Source organism: Salvia miltiorrhiza, chromosome 4 (assembly GCF_028751815.1).
Source record: "Salvia miltiorrhiza cultivar Shanhuang (shh) chromosome 4, IMPLAD_Smil_shh, whole genome shotgun sequence".
NCBI classification, from domain to species: Eukaryota; Viridiplantae; Streptophyta; class Magnoliopsida; order Lamiales; family Lamiaceae; genus Salvia; species Salvia miltiorrhiza.
In genome coordinates, this window is record NC_080390.1 from 38574224 (window position 1) to 38592217 (window position 17994).

Below are 17994 nucleotides of genomic sequence, written 5' to 3' on the forward strand. Positions count from 1 at the left end.
CCTTCGTCCCATTATTCATGACACGTGAACTACTTTTTGTAGACATCTCAAAATGATAAAAAAATATTCCCTTTGTCCCATTATTCATGACACGTATTTCATTTTGGGTTGTCCCAACCTACATGACACGTTTCTATTTTGGGAAATAATAAGGGGTCACTTAAAGCTTTATTAATTCCCTAATTATCTCCTTAAGATCATTTTCTCCCTAATTATTTCCTCTCTTCCTCCATTCTCAGTTTCTCACAGACGCACACACTCAACCAGTCAACCCAAATCCTGCGTCTTCTCTCTTCGGCCTCAATCGGTGAAAAAAAATATCGTTGCCTCCACCTTTCTCTCTCTCCGTCGAAGAGCGCCGCCGTCGGCTTCGCTCTCCCCACTCTCGCACCTCGCCCCACGCCTCTCTGTACAAGAACATAGCCCTAGATCGCCAATTTTTTCCACTCGATTCCCGATGACGACAGTCAACCTCCGTTATTCCTTCATTCGGCGCTGTCACTACTCCCTCCTCCTCCGTCGTCGACGAAATCTTCAGCCCCACCGCTAGGAGAGGCAGCAGCGGCGCGGTCTGCCTCCACCCTCGCCGTAGCTCCTTTCCGCCTCCACTCTAGTTTCTGGATTTTTTCGATTTTTGTTTTTGGGATGTGTAGATCTCTCTGTTATAAGGGTAGATTTTGTCTTTAATAACTGAGTTTTGATTTCTGTTTCCATTTTTGTTTTGATTGTTGACAGTTATTGTTGATTTCTTGCGTTGACAATTGTTTTGATTTCTCGAAAAATTTCTAACCATCCATTCTTCAATAAACGAGGTAGTATAAATGGTAATGAACAAATTCTTACACACATTGTTAATTCCCTAATTTTATTTTCTTAATTAATTTCCGTGTCGAACAGTAACATCTCATAAATAATGGGATGGAGGGAGTAATTATTTTTTGTGAGGAGAGAAGTATATCTTTATTTTACAGCTGAAGCACTTCTCTTGCTTGCCAGTTGACTTTGACCGACTAGGCTTCACCTTATCTTCGTTTTTTTTGTGGGTTCGACTTTTGTCTTGCATTTATTTAGCCTTGAATCCATCTTATTATAGCCCCTTGCGATTCGAAATTTCACCTATCCTTGTCATTAATCATCTTATTGTGTTGGGACAACGTTGTCACATCCTACGCATGCACTAAAGTATTACTAGTCAACCACGAGAGCTTATAGCAGCCAACACGTACGACAAAGAAACAAATACGGCCTCTCCAAAGCTTCTTTCTCTCACATTCTTTAATTATTGCATTTCGTGTTTTAGCATAAACATGCATTATACACGAGAATATATATCAGTTTGAAGCCGAATACTGGACATTACAGTTTTAACCTTCTTATTTATTTCTTCAATCCTTCCACAAAATTATATCTCTATTTGTTTTTAAATATTGTCTCATAGTATAATCAACTTTCTTAACTATAATTGTTTTAAATAGCTATTTATTATTTGTGAAAATAATATATGGTGCAATGAGTGAGGACAAAATAAAATAATCGTATACACATAGGGTGTGTTTGCTTTTTATATATCCCTCTAAATGGAATGATAATATAATGAAGTATAAATTTATTACTTAAAGTGAGGATCATATTTTTTACATCTTGTTTAGTTTGAAGGATAATATATTTATCTACTACTTATAATAGGTGGTCTTGGGTACACCCGGGTTGACCCGTACCCAGATGATGACCAGATGCAAACCCGCATCCCCACTCAAATCGTGTAAATGACACTATTCGGTTATATAAATGACACTGCATGTAATTGACACTATTCTGTTATACAAATGACACTACGTATAAATGACACTATAACATTGTAAATGATACTGTGTATAATTGACACTATTCAGAAATATAAATGACATTTGCTGTAATTGACACTATAAGATTGTAAACAACACTATAAGATTGAAAATGACACTATAACATTTTAAAATGTTACAGTGTCATTTATATAATTAAATAATGTCAATTATAAGCAGAGTCATTTGTATAACTGAAGAGTGTCATTTACACGATTTGAGTGAGGATGTGAATTTGAATTAGCATGTGGGTCAGGATCTGGGTACGAGTTAACCCAGGTGTACAGGAGATTTAATTTTGTGTACTTATAAAGTGGTATAAAATTATACCACCATTTCTTAGGCATAAAATTATCCATTTCTCAAGGGATAAGGAACTGTCCGAAAAATTATACTACAACTTACTCGGATTTTTTCATATATACATAAAAGCAAACGAGGTATAAGGTGGTAAATATAGGTTATGCATTCCTTATAGCTCAAATAAAACACGCCCATATAGTATTTATAAAGAACATTAAATATATAATTTCTTAAATTGTGTGAAAATAGAAGAACACTATTTTGATGGGATGGAAGAAGTATAAAATTAGAGATCTTTATTTGGAAATAGCTTTCTTCCACACCATAGACTATTCAACGTTTTGCCCTCACCTTATAGTCAGGATAATGCATATGCTTTCTTCTCTGTAGGACCTCGCGATACTCTCACCCAACTACGAAGAGGATTACAAAACTCTCTCTCTCTCATAGTAATATCTTTGAGCTAGCTATATATATCTGACTTCCCAGCAACAACAACACTAAGTTAGGTAGCTAGGTTATCGAGTTATATATACAGCATCAATTTTGTGACAGCAATATGTGTGGGTTTATGATTTTGATGATTTTGTTGTCGGGAACAGCCTCGGCGCAACTGAGTCAGAACTTCTACGCTAACGTGTGCCCTGACGTGGAGAACATTGTGAAAAAAGCCGTCTCTGTTAAGTTCAGCCAGACCTTCGTCACTGTCCCGGCAACTATACGTCTCTTCTTCCATGATTGCTTCGTTTCGGTAAATATATTCAAAATTTACAACCCATAGTAGGCCTATTTTTGTACACCGATTGTTGTTAATTTATAAGATTATGAAAAAATAAGCAACTTATTTTTTGGTGAGTTTATATGCTGATGGAGCTTGTTTTCAAAACTTATAAGCCTTTTGAAAGCTTATTTGATTGAACACTTGTGAAGCTTCTTAGCTCTTAAACAGTCATATTATATTCCAAGTTTGATTTGGTAAGACTAGAACAAATTCGGGGAATTTTGAAGTACATATATATATATATAAAGAATTTGCGTGCGTAGGGGTGTGATGCGTCGGTGATAGTGGCGTCGACGGCGGGGAATACGGCGGAGAAGGACCACCCCGATAACTTATCGCTGGCCGGCGATGGATTTGATACGGTGATCAAAGCTAAAGCAGCTGTGGATGCTGTGTCGAGGTGCAAGAACAAGGTTTCTTGCGCAGATATTCTTGCATTGGCAACGCGCGACGCAATCGTCCTGGTTCGAATCAATTAATATATCCTTTTTAATTTCATTTCCTAGCTTGTTAATTCAATTGAGATATATATATATATATATATATATATATAGGCTGGTGGGCCCACGTATCCTGTGGAATTGGGGAGGCTGGATGGGTTGAGTTCAACGTCAGCAAGTGTGGAGGGGAATCTGCCAAAGCCTAGTTTCGGTTTGGATCAGCTTAATAAAATGTTTGCTTCCAGGGGCCTCTCGCAAACTGACATGATTGCTCTCTCAGGTTCATTTTCTACTTCCTTGCATATTGTATTGTATGTAAATTTTTACGTGGATGCATATATGACATAGGGCTACACTGAAGCTCCTACGGCCAAGCGAGGCCGTGGGCGTCCTAAGGGCGCTACCAAGCAAGTCGGGAAAGGGGGGATTTCTGATACCTCTATAAAGCAAAGGTTACGACATCCTGCTTCTATCTCCACTCCCGGGGATGCAGCTGGTCTTGCGATGACGGCGGTCTCTTCTCAACGTTGGGGGGACATCATGGATTCTGATATTCAAACGGTCTATCCTCAACGTTGGGGGGACATCATGGATTCTGATATTCAAACGGTCTATCCTCAACGTTGGGGGGACATCATGGATTCTTATATTCATACGGAGGATGATGCTCTTGAATTTTGATTGTCATGGGATTCCTGCTATGGAGATCCTGCACATTTCTTGACTCTTTTTTCCTCTCACGGTGTTTTTCCCTATGGGTCCTCGCCGTTATGGTTTCGTAGCCCGTTAGTTTGCGTCTGTTGTGCCTTCAACGGGTTTTCTTTGTTACTTTCGTTTTTCTTTTTCTCAATAAAATTTCAATTCAGCATATGACATAGGGCTAAAACATAGGAGCTCATATAGAAAATTTAATAAACAAATTAGATTGAGAGGGGTTGGGTTGGGTTGGTTAATTATCGATCTTACAGACGACACACTATATATATGAATTAATATAGCATGATAAATTTGTTGTGATTGATGAATTCATAACTCATTGGATTTGAACACAAATATATATCACCGCAGTTTTTCATAATTTAATACTATAATAATTTTCTTCGTCTACAAAAAGTATGATATTTTTATCATTTTTGATATCCACTAAAAGTGTAAAACTTTTTTCACATCTTTTCATTATCTTTTATCTAATACCACTTATTTACACACACACAACATCATTAAATCAATCTCAACCACTCATTTTATACAATGGTATGATCATTTCTCCATTACATAATAAAAGTCACTGTTCATTTTTTTTTTAAATCTATGCCCATCAAAAGTGTCATTATTTTGGTGGATGGAGAGAGTAATTTTTATTTTATAAATTAATAATAATTTTTATTTGAATCAAACCCCAAATATATAATATGTATATATATATATATATATATATATATATATATAATCCTATCTTTTGTAAGAAAATAAGAATACAACATAACGAAATTCAATTAATTAATAAAATTTTCGCTTCCTCTAGGATTCGAACCCATGTAAAAATTCGCTCCCTTTAGATAAATATTAGCCATAAGATTTGAAAATCCAACATTACAGATTTATTCTTATTTCTGATCACATTTGTCCGTTTTCATTTGATCTTCTCCCTACATATAGTTAAGAAACACTTTGTATAACAAGAAACCGTTTACATTCTAGAGGCCTAGAATAGAAGAAATCAGCCGCGTAACATAAAAACTACTCCTTCTGTCCCATTATTGATGACCTGTTTTCTTTTTTGGACTGTCCCAATATTCATGGCATATTTCCTATTTTAGATATAATTAGGGCTCAATTAATTCTCACTAATTAACCTACAAAAAGCCAAAATACTCCTAAAAGACGCCTCTCTTTCTCCACTTTGGCGTTCTCTCTCTTGCGCCGGACAAGAGATATCTCTTCCGGTAGATCTCCAACCGCCTCCACCCTCACCTCCTCCACGACGCCGCCTCCACCGTCCTCATCTGATTCGCTCGCCAGACTTGTTGCAGCTGCAACGGAGAGCTCCCTTCGCCTCTCACCTCTCTTCCTTCACCAATTCCCTCAATGTAAAACCCTAGCTTCGCCAGAAACGTCGCAGAGAAAGACTTTGGTGGCTTCGCAGAGGCGGGTGAGGCCATTTTGGGAAAATGATGGTGTTAATTGTTGCTTTACTTGTTGCTTCTCTGTAGACTTGTTTCTTTAATTTCCTTACACTTCTTTACATTTCTTGAATTTGGGGGAAATGATGGTGCTAAGCAATTTGCAGAAATAACGAAGAATGATGTTGTGTTTCATTAATTTCTTGAATTTGGAAATGATGGTGGTGAATTTGGGGGAAATAATGTTTGTTTCTATAATTTCTTTAAATTTCTTGAATTTGGGGGAAATTCAGCAGCTGAATTTTGAATAATTATATGTTGCTTTATTCAAAGTCAACAATAATTAGTTGTATTAATAACCTCTTAAATATGTGTTCCATCATATTTATTCTTTTTCTTTAATTCTTCTTAATACCCGTGTCGAAAAAAAACGGTTCATGAATAACGGGACGGAGAGAGTATTTTGGTAGACTTTTCAACATCATGCTTTCCCTCAGTCGACGTATATAGAGAAAATAAAGTACTACTAAGGGTAAAATAAGTGTGATTTAGTTTGAGTAGTCCAATCAGTTTGTGATTGCACATTTATGAAAGAAGAAAAACTAAAAACAGGAAGTAAAAAGAACTACCTGCATGTACTATAAAAAAGGAAACAAAAATAAAAGAAATAAAAAGAAAAACAAATATTTCTCTCTCCAATTCCTACCTGCCGTGTCAGAGGCTCTTCTCTTTCCTCTCTCTATAAGTGCATCCCAAAGTTAACACCCCCAATAATCAATTTGAAGGTTGCATACCCACTGCATCTCCTCACTGGAGAATCTTACGTATTCAACCCGAGCCATCTATTAAATTATTGAGTAATACTCTCTCGGTCTCCGATTCAATAGTTTCATTTTTGTTTTTGACATGAAGATTAAAAAATTTATTTTTAAATATAAAAGTGTGTAAGATCATATTGTTTGTAATATAAAATCATTACAAAAAATAGAAACAGGACTATTAAAATAGGACATCCCAAAAAAGGAAACAAAACTATTAGAGTGGGGCGGAGGGAATTGTAATTACGTTTAAGAAAGTTCAAACTCTGCAAATCTATATAATACTCCCTCCGTCCCAATAAGCTTGTCCCACTTTCCTTTTTGGGTTGTCCCAATAATCTTGTCCCATTTCCTTTTTAGGAAAATTTTAGGAACTAATTAAATTCTAATTAAACACTATCTTAATTAATCCCCCCTAAACCCTAATTTATATCTCTCTCTCTCTCTCTCTCCACACTCTCTTGCCTCCCCATCTTCTCTGCCCTCCGACGCCCTTCCACCTCCATCCCTCTGTCCTCTCGCCGCCCTCCCACCTTCGCCCTCTCGCCTCTCGCCGCCTCCGCCGTCTTCCCACTGGCCTCCGCAGCCCTCCCACCTCCGCCCTCTCGCCCCCTTTCCACTGGCCTCTGCCGCTCTCCCACTTCCACCTTCTCGCCTTTCGCCGCCTTCTCACTGACTTTCGCCGCCCTCCCACCTCCCTCCTCTCGTCTCCGCCGCCCTCCCATCTCCATCCCTCTGGCCTCCGCCCTCTCGCCTCTCGCCTCTCGCCTCTCGCCGCCTCCACCGCCTTCCCACTGGCCTCCGCCGCCATCCCACCTCCGCCCTCTCGCCTTCGCCCTCTCGCCTTCGCCGCCTTCCCATCTCCATCCCTCTGGCCTCCGCCGCCATCCCACCTCCGCCCTCTCGCCTTCGCCGCCTTCCCATCTCCATCCCTCTGGCCTCCGCCGCCTTCCCACCTCCATCCATCTCGCCTTCGCCGCCCTCTCGTCTCCCCTCTCCTCTGTTTTTTTTCTTCTTCTTTTTCCCCAGAAATTAGGGCTCGCCTAATTGTGGATAATTGTGGCTGAATTTGTGGAGGATTTGTGGATAATTGTGATGTCCGCAGCTCAGCCCCACTGATTTGTGGAGGATTGTGGCTGAATTTCTGTTTGTTCGTTTAGGGGGTTGGGCTAAAGATTTGATTTTTATTCTTGTTGTTCTTTTGCTTGATTACGTTCACTGTTTCGGCGGCTCCCCAGATTTTAAGAGCGGCGGCAGTAGGAATTATTGAAATTTGTTGAGGAGGATGAAGATTTTGTTGAAATTTCTTGTTGAAATCTGCATTTTCTGTTCTTCCAGTTAATTTTTTTGTTGAAATCTGTAGATGATTTGTTGTTGCCTTTAATTTACAGAATTCATGTTTCATGTTTGGGGGAGAGAGTGCCGAGAGAGAGAGCCATGTTTGGGAAGGGGGTTAAGCTATACTTTCATTTTCTTAAGCATGTGGGACCTTACAATTTACAACACTAACTCAACACTCCTTAATCTCCGTGCCCAAAAGAAATGGGACAAGATTACCGGGACGGAGGGAGTATATAAAAGAGGAGTTTTTCCCCTCCAATTTTTTCCTCCATTTTTCTCTCTCTTCTTTCACATTTTTTTCTCTATTTTTTTTCTTTAGTTTTTTTTCTAAACATGATAAATTCAGTACATGAAAAAATACTTAATATACTATAAAAAGTCATCAAAAATGAATTTAAAATGAAAAAATTATAAAAAAAATTAAAATTAAAATATTTTATTTTTTCTCTCTTCCTTAACATTTTAAAATATTTTATTTATATTTGGGTATGAAAATATTAATTTATTTATTATGACGCTTAATACTCTATAATAATAATAATAATAATAATAATAATAATAATAATAATAATAATAATAATAATAATAATAATAATAATAATAATAATAATAATGTGCAATATCAATTTTCATTGTCAAACAATTTAAATTTATCTAATAACTATAATTATCATTATAGTTAATACAAAGTTGAAAATCTACATTTCAAATTCAAGATTTTATTGAGCAATTGATGTGGATTATTTTATTTTATTATTAAAACATATTTTTCATTTATTTATATTTTACTTTTATTTAATATCTTTTTATTATTTAAACATGTCATTTAATTTCGATATTCGTCGTGCATCGCACGAATGGAGGTTCTAGTGAGAACTATATATTGGATACACACGGAGACAGAGCAGGGGGCAAATTGGGATCGCTATCTATCCTAGGGAGTATAATTTAGTGCTTCCCAGTATTTATCATTCTTAATTTTTCATAATTTTTAAATATTTTAATTTTAATTTATTATACTATAATATAATAAAAAAATAATTAACAAGTCACTCATCCAAATAAAATTTATAATTATTTATTTGAATTAATAATGGATTATTTGGATTATTAATTCAAAGTTAGATATACTCGCTCCGTCCCATTACGAATGTCTTATTCCTTTTTTGATAATATATATTCTCTTTATATTTAATACTTAAATAATTTTCATCAACCTACTTTATCTACTTTTTACACATTTCTTTATCTCCGCGCGTGCCAAAAAGTAATGGGATGGAGGGAGTAGTATAATTTTTTAAAATTTTATTTTTTTAGGGAAAAATATTAATTAGACTTCATAATATAATACTAAAATTTTTGGGTAAATATCAATTTAAACCCTAAACTATTTCCGCACTATCGATTATATCCTAAACTATTGAAAATAATTTTTTAAACCATAAACTATGAACTTTGTATCAATTATACCCCGTGTTCATTTTTCAGGCCCGGAAAGTTGACGTGGCTTGCCGGTTTGCCACGGTGTATTTTGTAAAAAAAAAATTAGATTGACGTGGCTTTAAAAAATAAGAAGAAAAATTACACGTTGAATTCCTTTATTATTATTTGCACCCAAAAGAAACAAAATAACAACACATTCATTCCCTAAAATTAAAACACGCTCCTGCGCAAATTAACAAAACAACAACATATCTATTCTAAAAAATATAAACGTGTTGCCGCCCTAGAATCAAGAAGAAGTATATCTCCAATTCAAGAACCCTACGACTAAGTACAAAATTTCACTCCAATTCCAAGATTCGCCTGAATCTTCGATTACAAGAAAAGTTACAATATCACGTGATGATGGTGGTTTTGTATCATATTTTTGGAACAAATCTGCCTTATATTCCCATATTATTGATGATGGTGGTTGGACAAGTCAGTAGTGAATATATAGATTTGATTGGTATACTTTAATTGGCTAACTTTATTTGTTGTTTCATTGAGGCATTTGATCGAGCAAGTGGTGTGCATAGGTTAAAGCACACACAAAAAAAAATTACCAACTCCAACAATTTCAACTTCAATACACATAAACAGAATTAAGAATAGTACCAACTCCAACAATTTCAACTCCAATACACTGATTTTCTTCACACGAAAAAAATTAATACCAACTCCAATACATATAATCATAATTAAGAATAGCCACACGATACTATAAGTTCTCTTCAAATCGAAGATTCAGGCGAATATTGGATTGGAGTGAAATTCCATTCTCAATTGTAGAGTTCTTAAAATTGAGGATGTGTTTCTCTCAAAAACCAAAAAAAAAAAAAAGAGATGTGTTCTTCTTCTAAATTCTTGCGCAGGAGCGTGTGTTTTAATTTTAGGGAATGAATGTGTTGTTGTTTTGTTTCTTTTGGGTGCAAATAATAATAAAGGAATTTAACGTGTAATTTTTCTTCTTATTTTTTAAAGCCACGTCAGTCTAATTTTTTTTTTTACAAAATACACCGTGGCAAACCGGCAAGCCACGTCAACTTTCCGGGCCTGAAAAATGGACACGGGTTATAATTGATACAAAGTTCATAGTTTAAGGTTTAAAAAATTATTTTCAATAGTTCAGGATATAATTGATAGTGCAGAAATAGTTTAGGGTTTAAATTGATATTTACCCAAAAGTTTTTATAAAAAAAATTATAAAATAGACAGACTAGGGTGCTACATGGTGAAACTCACTAAATTGTGGAATAGATGATCTCATTCGGACAGAGGTAAAGGAACTCTCCCCCTTATGGTTTTACAAAAGTATAAGGGCGTATCTTCATAATAATACAATAATTTTTAAATAAATCTATTGTTCATTGGTATAAGTTTCGCAATTTATCCTGTGCGACCGTCGCACAGGCGTGCGACGGGTCGACCCGCGCTCCAAACCCGCTGACCCGGAACCTTGACCCGCTTGGATTTAACCCGTGCTCCAAATTATTACATTTGTTTATAATAATTATTACGTTTAATAAGCATAATATATACATTTGTTCGCATAAATATATATTTATGTTATATATAAGTAGTTAACTTCAATATTGTGAAAAATGTAATATTTTAAAAACATTATCTTTCTTTATAATAATAATAATTACTTTTTATTATAATAATAAATAATTTTTATTAAAACAATAATTACAATTAATATAATATTTTTGAAACATTACATTTCTCCATATCAAATATTACTTTTTATTATAACAATGATTACTTTTAATAAGCATAAATAATTACATTATTATTTGATCAAATAATTATTATCGTAACATAAAGTAATTATTGATATGTATAATGCTTTATATTGAATGAAGGTAAATATTTATATTAACATAAGTATACATTTGTGCGACCAATTGTATATGTTATGCTTATTAAAAGTAAATACTCATATTAGAGTTTAGTTTACAGGGTTTAGGGTTTAGAAAATGGAGTACTTTATATTAAATGAAGGTAAGTACTTATATTTATATAAGTATACATTTGTGTGAATAAATGTTATATCGCATGCTTATTAAAAGTAATAATTATTATAAACAAATATAATAATTTAGCATTTAGAATTTCGGATCTGGAATGCGGGCCGGGTCGGAGCGGACCCGTCGCATAGTGTGCGACGGTCGCACCCAAGATCAGCTGTATAAGTTTAGTAAAAGTGATGAATTATTAAATTTCGTCATTCTTGCCCCCACAAAACACCCATAACAAATACAGAATGATTAAGAGTTGTTTCTAACTTGAATTGGTCAAAATTGTTTTTATTTGTATGCCTCTAAAAAAATACCTAAAGATTTTATTTGATTATATAAGAATAACACAAGAAGCGGCTGCTTCTGTTGTCATATCGTTATATATATGAGTAGCGATTACAGAATATTTGACATAATCGACCCAAATTATTGTAAAATTATAGTTCTACTACTAAAATTAATACGTACATAGTAATAGTTTGTACGTGATTCTAATAATTACGTACAATAATTGTTGCATAGGTAAAAATAAAAATAAAAATAAAAATAATTGTTGTATGAGCAAAATAGGAGTGCCATCTTCTTCCACTGATATCAGATAAGAGAGCTGTGGTAATGGCGGTGACAGAGGTGGCGCTTCATCTCTACGCGCCTCCGTCCCCCTCTCACCGTGCTTTCCTCTTCCTACACGCCCGAAGCTCCGTTATCAATCTCCATCTCCACCAAATTTCTGTTTCCGATCACCGGTTACTCCTCCTTCTCCGGCAATGGCCGCTTCACATCCGCCGGTGCCGCCGTTGGGACTCCAACGCTGAATCCTACAGCACCAAAGACTTCAATTCTGATGTTGCGGACGAAATTGAGGATTTCGACGAGCAGTGGGTTGGAGCTCTTGAGGATTACATTGATAGCATCTGGATTTTAAAGGTGATCGTGAAGTTACTGTAATGTGTTATGAGTTTTGCTATGACATTCCAATTGGAATTGATAGAGAATATATTTACAATTGAAGCGCGACATAATCACCGTATCGATTTTACTTTACACCGCGCTTTAACGTAATCGTTCCAACATAACTTTGAGCAAGACGATTTTGATTAATTACCATCAAATTGTGATAATTAAGGCAACGGATTGTTACTGCATCTAGAGCTAGAAGAAATTATCTGCATTAGTTAGGTTGGTTGCCATTCTGTACAGTTTGAATTGGTATAATGTGTGAAATTGTTGATACTTTGATTTTGTTACTGATTGTAGATAAAGGTATTGAGAAGCCTTGAATCATATTCCGACCTTAAATGTCGAGCTATATTGGGGATTCTTACAATTGTGAATCAAGATATTGCTGATTTGTTTGAGCGTAACTTCATGTGTTTCTGTATTGATTTTCTCTAAACAAAGCAAGCTTGATCTAGTTCTAGGGATTTGAGTGGGGCAATTTTCCTCAAGCAGCATAGACCAACTTTAGTTGCTCGAAGATGATGAAGATAAATAAAAACATGAACTTCAACGCAATTTCTTCATGTTCGACTAAATTAGGGCCACTGCTCTTGAACTGATTACTTGTAGGTGCATTCACAATTTTGTAGTTCTTTCCATAGTGAGGTTGAATCTCCAATTCTCTTCTCCATTGTAACAGTTTTTTTGGGGGGTAAGGTTCGTGTTGTTTGTCCGAAATGAGTCTGTCATCTTCAGGGATATTCTTTAGCCATACCTCATGGCTAAGCACTTTGGTTATGCAGGTATTTGGATCCTATGGATGGATGCTTCCACCTATTATATTATCGTTGCTGCTGGCAAATGGACTAAAAGCTTCTCTTCTGGCATTAGCTCTGCCCATTGGGCTGTCGACGTTTGCATTTGCAATACAAAGGTTCCAGAAGCGGGGCAAGAAGAAGCCAAAGCGGAAAGACAAGGCTAAGAAGCAAAGATCACGATTCTATAGCTCAAGAGATGCTGGATTGAGCTGAGTTTACGTGTTGCTGAAAACTTAAGATATCTTTTTAGGTAATCAATCTTAGAGAATCGGAGTCAATGAGCTGAATCAGACGCGGTTGGATAAATTATTATTTGTTTTTTGGAAAGAAAGCATAAATCGGATTGAAAAAAACTACTATATTTCCTGTCAAATTTAGTTAATGCAACTCTATTGTAGGTTTGTTAATCATGGTTCAAGAGATATGTTAGCGCTAGTTGAGAGAATGGGAGTCAAGCCCTCTCAAATTTGGATTGACTTTGTTGCATAGTTTAATCACATACCTTTTTATGGTTGAGAGGAGGGGGGGTATTATCAAGAAGGTTTCTGTTTATGGTATTGATATGATTTCTTGTGTGACAGTATAAGGGGACTCAGCTATAAGGCTTCGGTTTGCTCAGCTTAAGTGTAGTCATACAATTAGTTGAAATATGTGCTAGACATTCTATGCAATGAATAATTTGATGGTAATTGATTTTCAGTAACCAGATAGGCGATCTTTTACACATCTGACCGAGCATCTTCTACTTTTCCATCTATATATGTGAATCACAGGGTGTATTATCTTTTCGTGTGTGTGCATTGTTATATTTCAGCAAGTCTTTTGGATAGTCTCTGGAGATTTTGTCATTCTTGTGTTTTAGGTTCCAAAGAGTGATTAAATGTTCATTTGATAACTTACATGTTTGTGATTGCATTTTACATGTAGATATTGTTACCAGGGATTATAACTATTTTACTCTGCACCTATGCTCTTATTCTTAACTTCTAACAGTTTGTGATTTGGTAAGTTTTGCCTTTTGCAAGAGATGCCTGACTTGGATGACTTATTTTCAGAATCCGTATGAAGAAGTTATAAGCAGTTCTTAAGAATTTTATGGCTATCACTCCCTTTTGTTATGCTGCATCTAGCTTATTGCTGGGTACTATGACCTAGTTTGGGAACTTATGTGCAATTTCTTTTAATCCAGATGGCTTCTATTATCATGTTGATTCTCTATTTTTTCTTCCACCTGCAGTAATGTATTCTAATTGTTAGCTCGGAGAGAGGTATCTCCTCAAACAAAGCGTTCAACCAGAAGATTTTGGAGCCAGGATTCCAGTCACTGTGCTGACACCTGCAGAATTAGATGTGAATCAGTCAAAGACGCAAGACAAGAACTTCGTTCATGGTATCAGTGGTTTATCTGTTTTTATACGGATTATAGCTTGTATCAAGTCCACTGTAAACAATTGTTGGTTGTTTAAAATCATCTTTATTTGGACTATAGGGCAGAGTCAGGGTCATTGCTGCATATTTCAGCCAAGTATTGTCCCCTACAACCTCCACCTAGGTCAACAATTGCTGCAGCCTTTAGTCCTGATGGAAAGACACTTGCATCGACACAGTTACTCTCTTTCTCTCGCTATCTCTCTCTCTCTCGCTATCTATCTCTCTCTCTCTCTCTCTATATATATATATATAGTACATGTTATGTTGTTATATATAAATCTCAGTTGGATATTTTAAACATACAACTTTTATGGTGGCAGTGGAGACCATACGGTGAAAATTATCAATTGTCAAACTGGAAAATGCTTAAAAGTGCTGAGTGGTCATCGGAGGACTCCTTGGGTGGTAAGGCTGTTATCTTATCTGGAAATTTGTGTGAATCTGATAAATTTGTGATAACTGAAAATGTCTGGACACTTAATTATTGAAGAAACATGATGAAAGAAGTGGGTGCAAGAGAAGTAAACTATTAATAGCTTGATTTTTCCATAGAAGCTGCTTTTATTTGTGAGTCTAAGGTTATGTAAACTCTTCATTTCTGGCTCAAGTTTGAGCATGTCCTACATGCAATACTTGCTTGATCATGTATATGAACTTCTTGCAGGTTAGATTTCATCCACTTTATCCAGACATTCTCGCTAGTGGAAGTCTTGACCATGAAGTTCGATTATGGGATGCAAAAACTGCCGAGTGTATAGGATCACGTGATTTTTGTAATTTCTGAAGACTTTCCTGAGTTTAAGCTATTCATTTTCTGTTTCTGTTCAGATGTCATCTTAGCCTTATCAAATTACTTGAAATATCCTTCTTGTAGATCGTCCGATAGCTTCAATTGCTTTCCATGCTCAAGGGGAAATTTTGGCTGTTGCTTCTGGTCACAAGGTTAGAAATCTAGATTGTGGCACATTTGATTCAGATTTGGTGACTATATACGGTTAACCTTTGGTTATGTGGCAGCTTTACATGTGGCATTACAACAAAGGAGGGGAGGCTTCCTCACCAACAATCATATTAAAGACTCGCCGTTCGCTCCATGCTGTGCATTTCCACCCACACGCTGCACCATTTCTTTTAACTGCTGAGGTATTATTCTGGTGCTGTTAGAAACTTTATTCTCAGTGATCAGTTTATGATATGCTGATTTTTCCAGGTCAATGATCTTGACTCATCAGACCCTTCAATGACCCTTGCAACTTCGCGTGGCTACTTGCACTACCCTCCTCCTACTATATATTTGGCAGATGCACATTCCAATTATCGATCAAATTCAGGAAATGATGTTCCTGTCATGTCTGTACCGTTTTTAATATGGCCCTCAATCAGCATAGGCGATGGAGCTTCACAACAAAGTGATGTGGACATGAGCTCTAGTGCTTCACAACAAAGGGTGGATACTTCTGCCTCCGTACGACTGCTCACGTATTCAACTCCATCAGGACAGTATGAACTAGTATTGTCTCCTGTAGAATCTAGTAGCTCCACTACACAAGATGAGCGGCTAAATAATTTTTCAACAAGGGAAACAGGAAATGCTGTTTCTGAGCATGCAATGGATGCGATGGAAACAGATATGCCAGTCGAAGCGAGAAGCAATCAATTTTTCCCATTTGGTGACCCAGCAATTGGGAGCTGCCATTCTTGCAGGGATGGTTGATTGGTCAAAGCCAAGCCGGCCAACGTGCAATGCACTCACAAAATGGAGGCAGTAATGAAGGTTTGCCTTCCCATAGTGCTATGGGGAACTTATCAGCTGTGGTTCCTCCAGTAATTCCTAGTACCGTTGGTAATTTAAGGGTTCCTGGAAGATCTGGCTCACGGCACCAGTCTTCACGCACCCGTGCAATACCAACTTCCAGATCTGGAGATACCACTGCTATTAACAATAGCCGACCTGAGCAGAGCAATTCACAGCCTTTCATGAACCAAATCCAGTCTGAGGTGGCCACATCACTGGCTGCAGCTGCAGCTGCTGAGTTGCCTTGTACTGTAAAGCTTAGAATATGGCCTCATAATGTGACAAATCCATGTTTACCTCTTGATTTAGAACGATGTCGATTAACAATTCCTCATGCTGTACTTTGTAGGTATGTATGGCTGTTGCTGACATTACCTAATTGTTAGCTTTGAAATCAATGGATTGTTCCAAATGCTTACATGATATGTACTTTTGCAGTGAAATGGGTGCTCATTTTTCACCTTGTGGAAGGTTTTTGGCGGTCTGTGTAGCATGCGTTCTACCAACATCGGATGCTGATCCAGGGTTTCATAGCCAAATTCATGATGATACTGGGGCCTCGACATCCCCTACTAGACATCCGATTTCAGCTCACCGGGTTATGTATGAGCTCAGGATATATTCCTTAGAAGAGGCCACGTGAGTCTTATATTCTGGCTGCAATCTTACATAATCATCCAAATCAAATAATTTCATGAAGTGTTGATGATTCTGTCCCTGTAGATTTGGCTTCGTTCTGGCCTCTCGGGCTATCAGAGCTGCTCACTGTTTGACTTCAATACAGGTTAGTTGTTTTGCAAGATTTATTTGAAAGTATAAACTTAAAGTTTGAACATTTCTTTTGTTTCTTTTGTTTTTGTGGTGAAACCAGTCAGTTTATGATGTCATATTTCGAACATCTGTAGGAAGGTCCATTTAAAAATGAACTTCTAAGATATATAGTTCAGATGTCTCAATTCCTTTCGAGTGATTGGATGAAGTTTGAGAATGTCATTTTAAAGTAGATAAGTAGCATTGATTATGATACTACTAATAATTGGTGCAGATTCTGCAGACATTACAGAGTTGTGTTTCACGGTAGAATATGCATCCACATTATTTTATTTTTTTGATAAATTAACAATTAAATAAAGAAATTTTAAAGACCGCACCATTCTAGAGTCGAACCCAAGATCCTTGGCCTTGGGCCTTAACCCCTCTACCGTTAGGCCAACACAAGCACATGCATTTACATTATTTACTTAGGGTTGGTGATATTGTGCATATGTGGCTCTCAGTTCTATTCTTAACCATTTTCTTTCGTTGGTCTTCTCTGTAAGGTAATTCTTTGGTGTTACGTGTTAGTTGTTACTTGCATACACTTATGAAGAGATCTAGTTCGTTGCTAAATAAAATAAATGTAGGAGAAGCTGGGTTTAACTGGGGTAGGACAATGACATTAATTGCCAGAACTTAACTACCAACATATATCCTATCTTTGGCATGTCTTTAGCTAGGTTCTACAGGTGCTAGATGTTCCGTTTCTTGCTTTCAATTATGGCTCCTGTGCATCTCTGGATCAATTTGTTTGATGCATTCTTAGCTGGACATAAAGTCATTTATTTGATGATGCTGGTGCTTTGAAATCTTTGTTTGCTCAAATGTATATTAATCTGCATGTTTTTCCATTGGAATTCTGAAGTGTTATGTCCTTTTTGCGGGATTGCAGTTTTCTCCAACCTTGGAGCATCTTTTACTTGCCTATGGTCGGCGCCATAGTAATCTTCTTAAAAGTGTTGTCATTGATGGAGATACAACAGTACCCATTTACACTATTCTGGAGGTAAGATGCTTCATAAATTACTATATTGATGTG

The 17994-nt window shown here is 36.4% G+C and overlaps 1 protein-coding gene across 8 annotated transcripts in view; it reads left to right on the top strand.

The window, feature by feature from the left end:
* The first annotated feature begins 2510 nt into the window (after positions 1–2510).
* LOC131021534 (peroxidase 51-like) overlaps positions 2511–17994 on the top strand; it is a 50293-nt gene continuing 34809 nt past the window's right edge. Inside the window, exons 1-12 of one of the 8 annotated variants that reach the window (XM_057950768.1) lie at positions 11204–12083; positions 12987–13163; positions 14151–14303; positions 14403–14519; positions 14665–14749; positions 15009–15117; positions 15219–15286; positions 15362–15487; positions 15555–16488; positions 16578–16778; positions 16863–16923; positions 17848–17961. In XM_057950768.1, coding sequence (XP_057806751.1) covers positions 16088–16488; positions 16578–16778; positions 16863–16923; positions 17848–17961 — 777 coding nt within the window. In that variant the 5' untranslated portion in view covers positions 11204–12083; positions 12987–13163; positions 14151–14303; ... (4 more) ...; positions 15362–15487; positions 15555–16087. The other 7 variants (XM_057950767.1, XR_009100979.1, XM_057950769.1 and 4 more) reach the window with 7 other exon arrangements.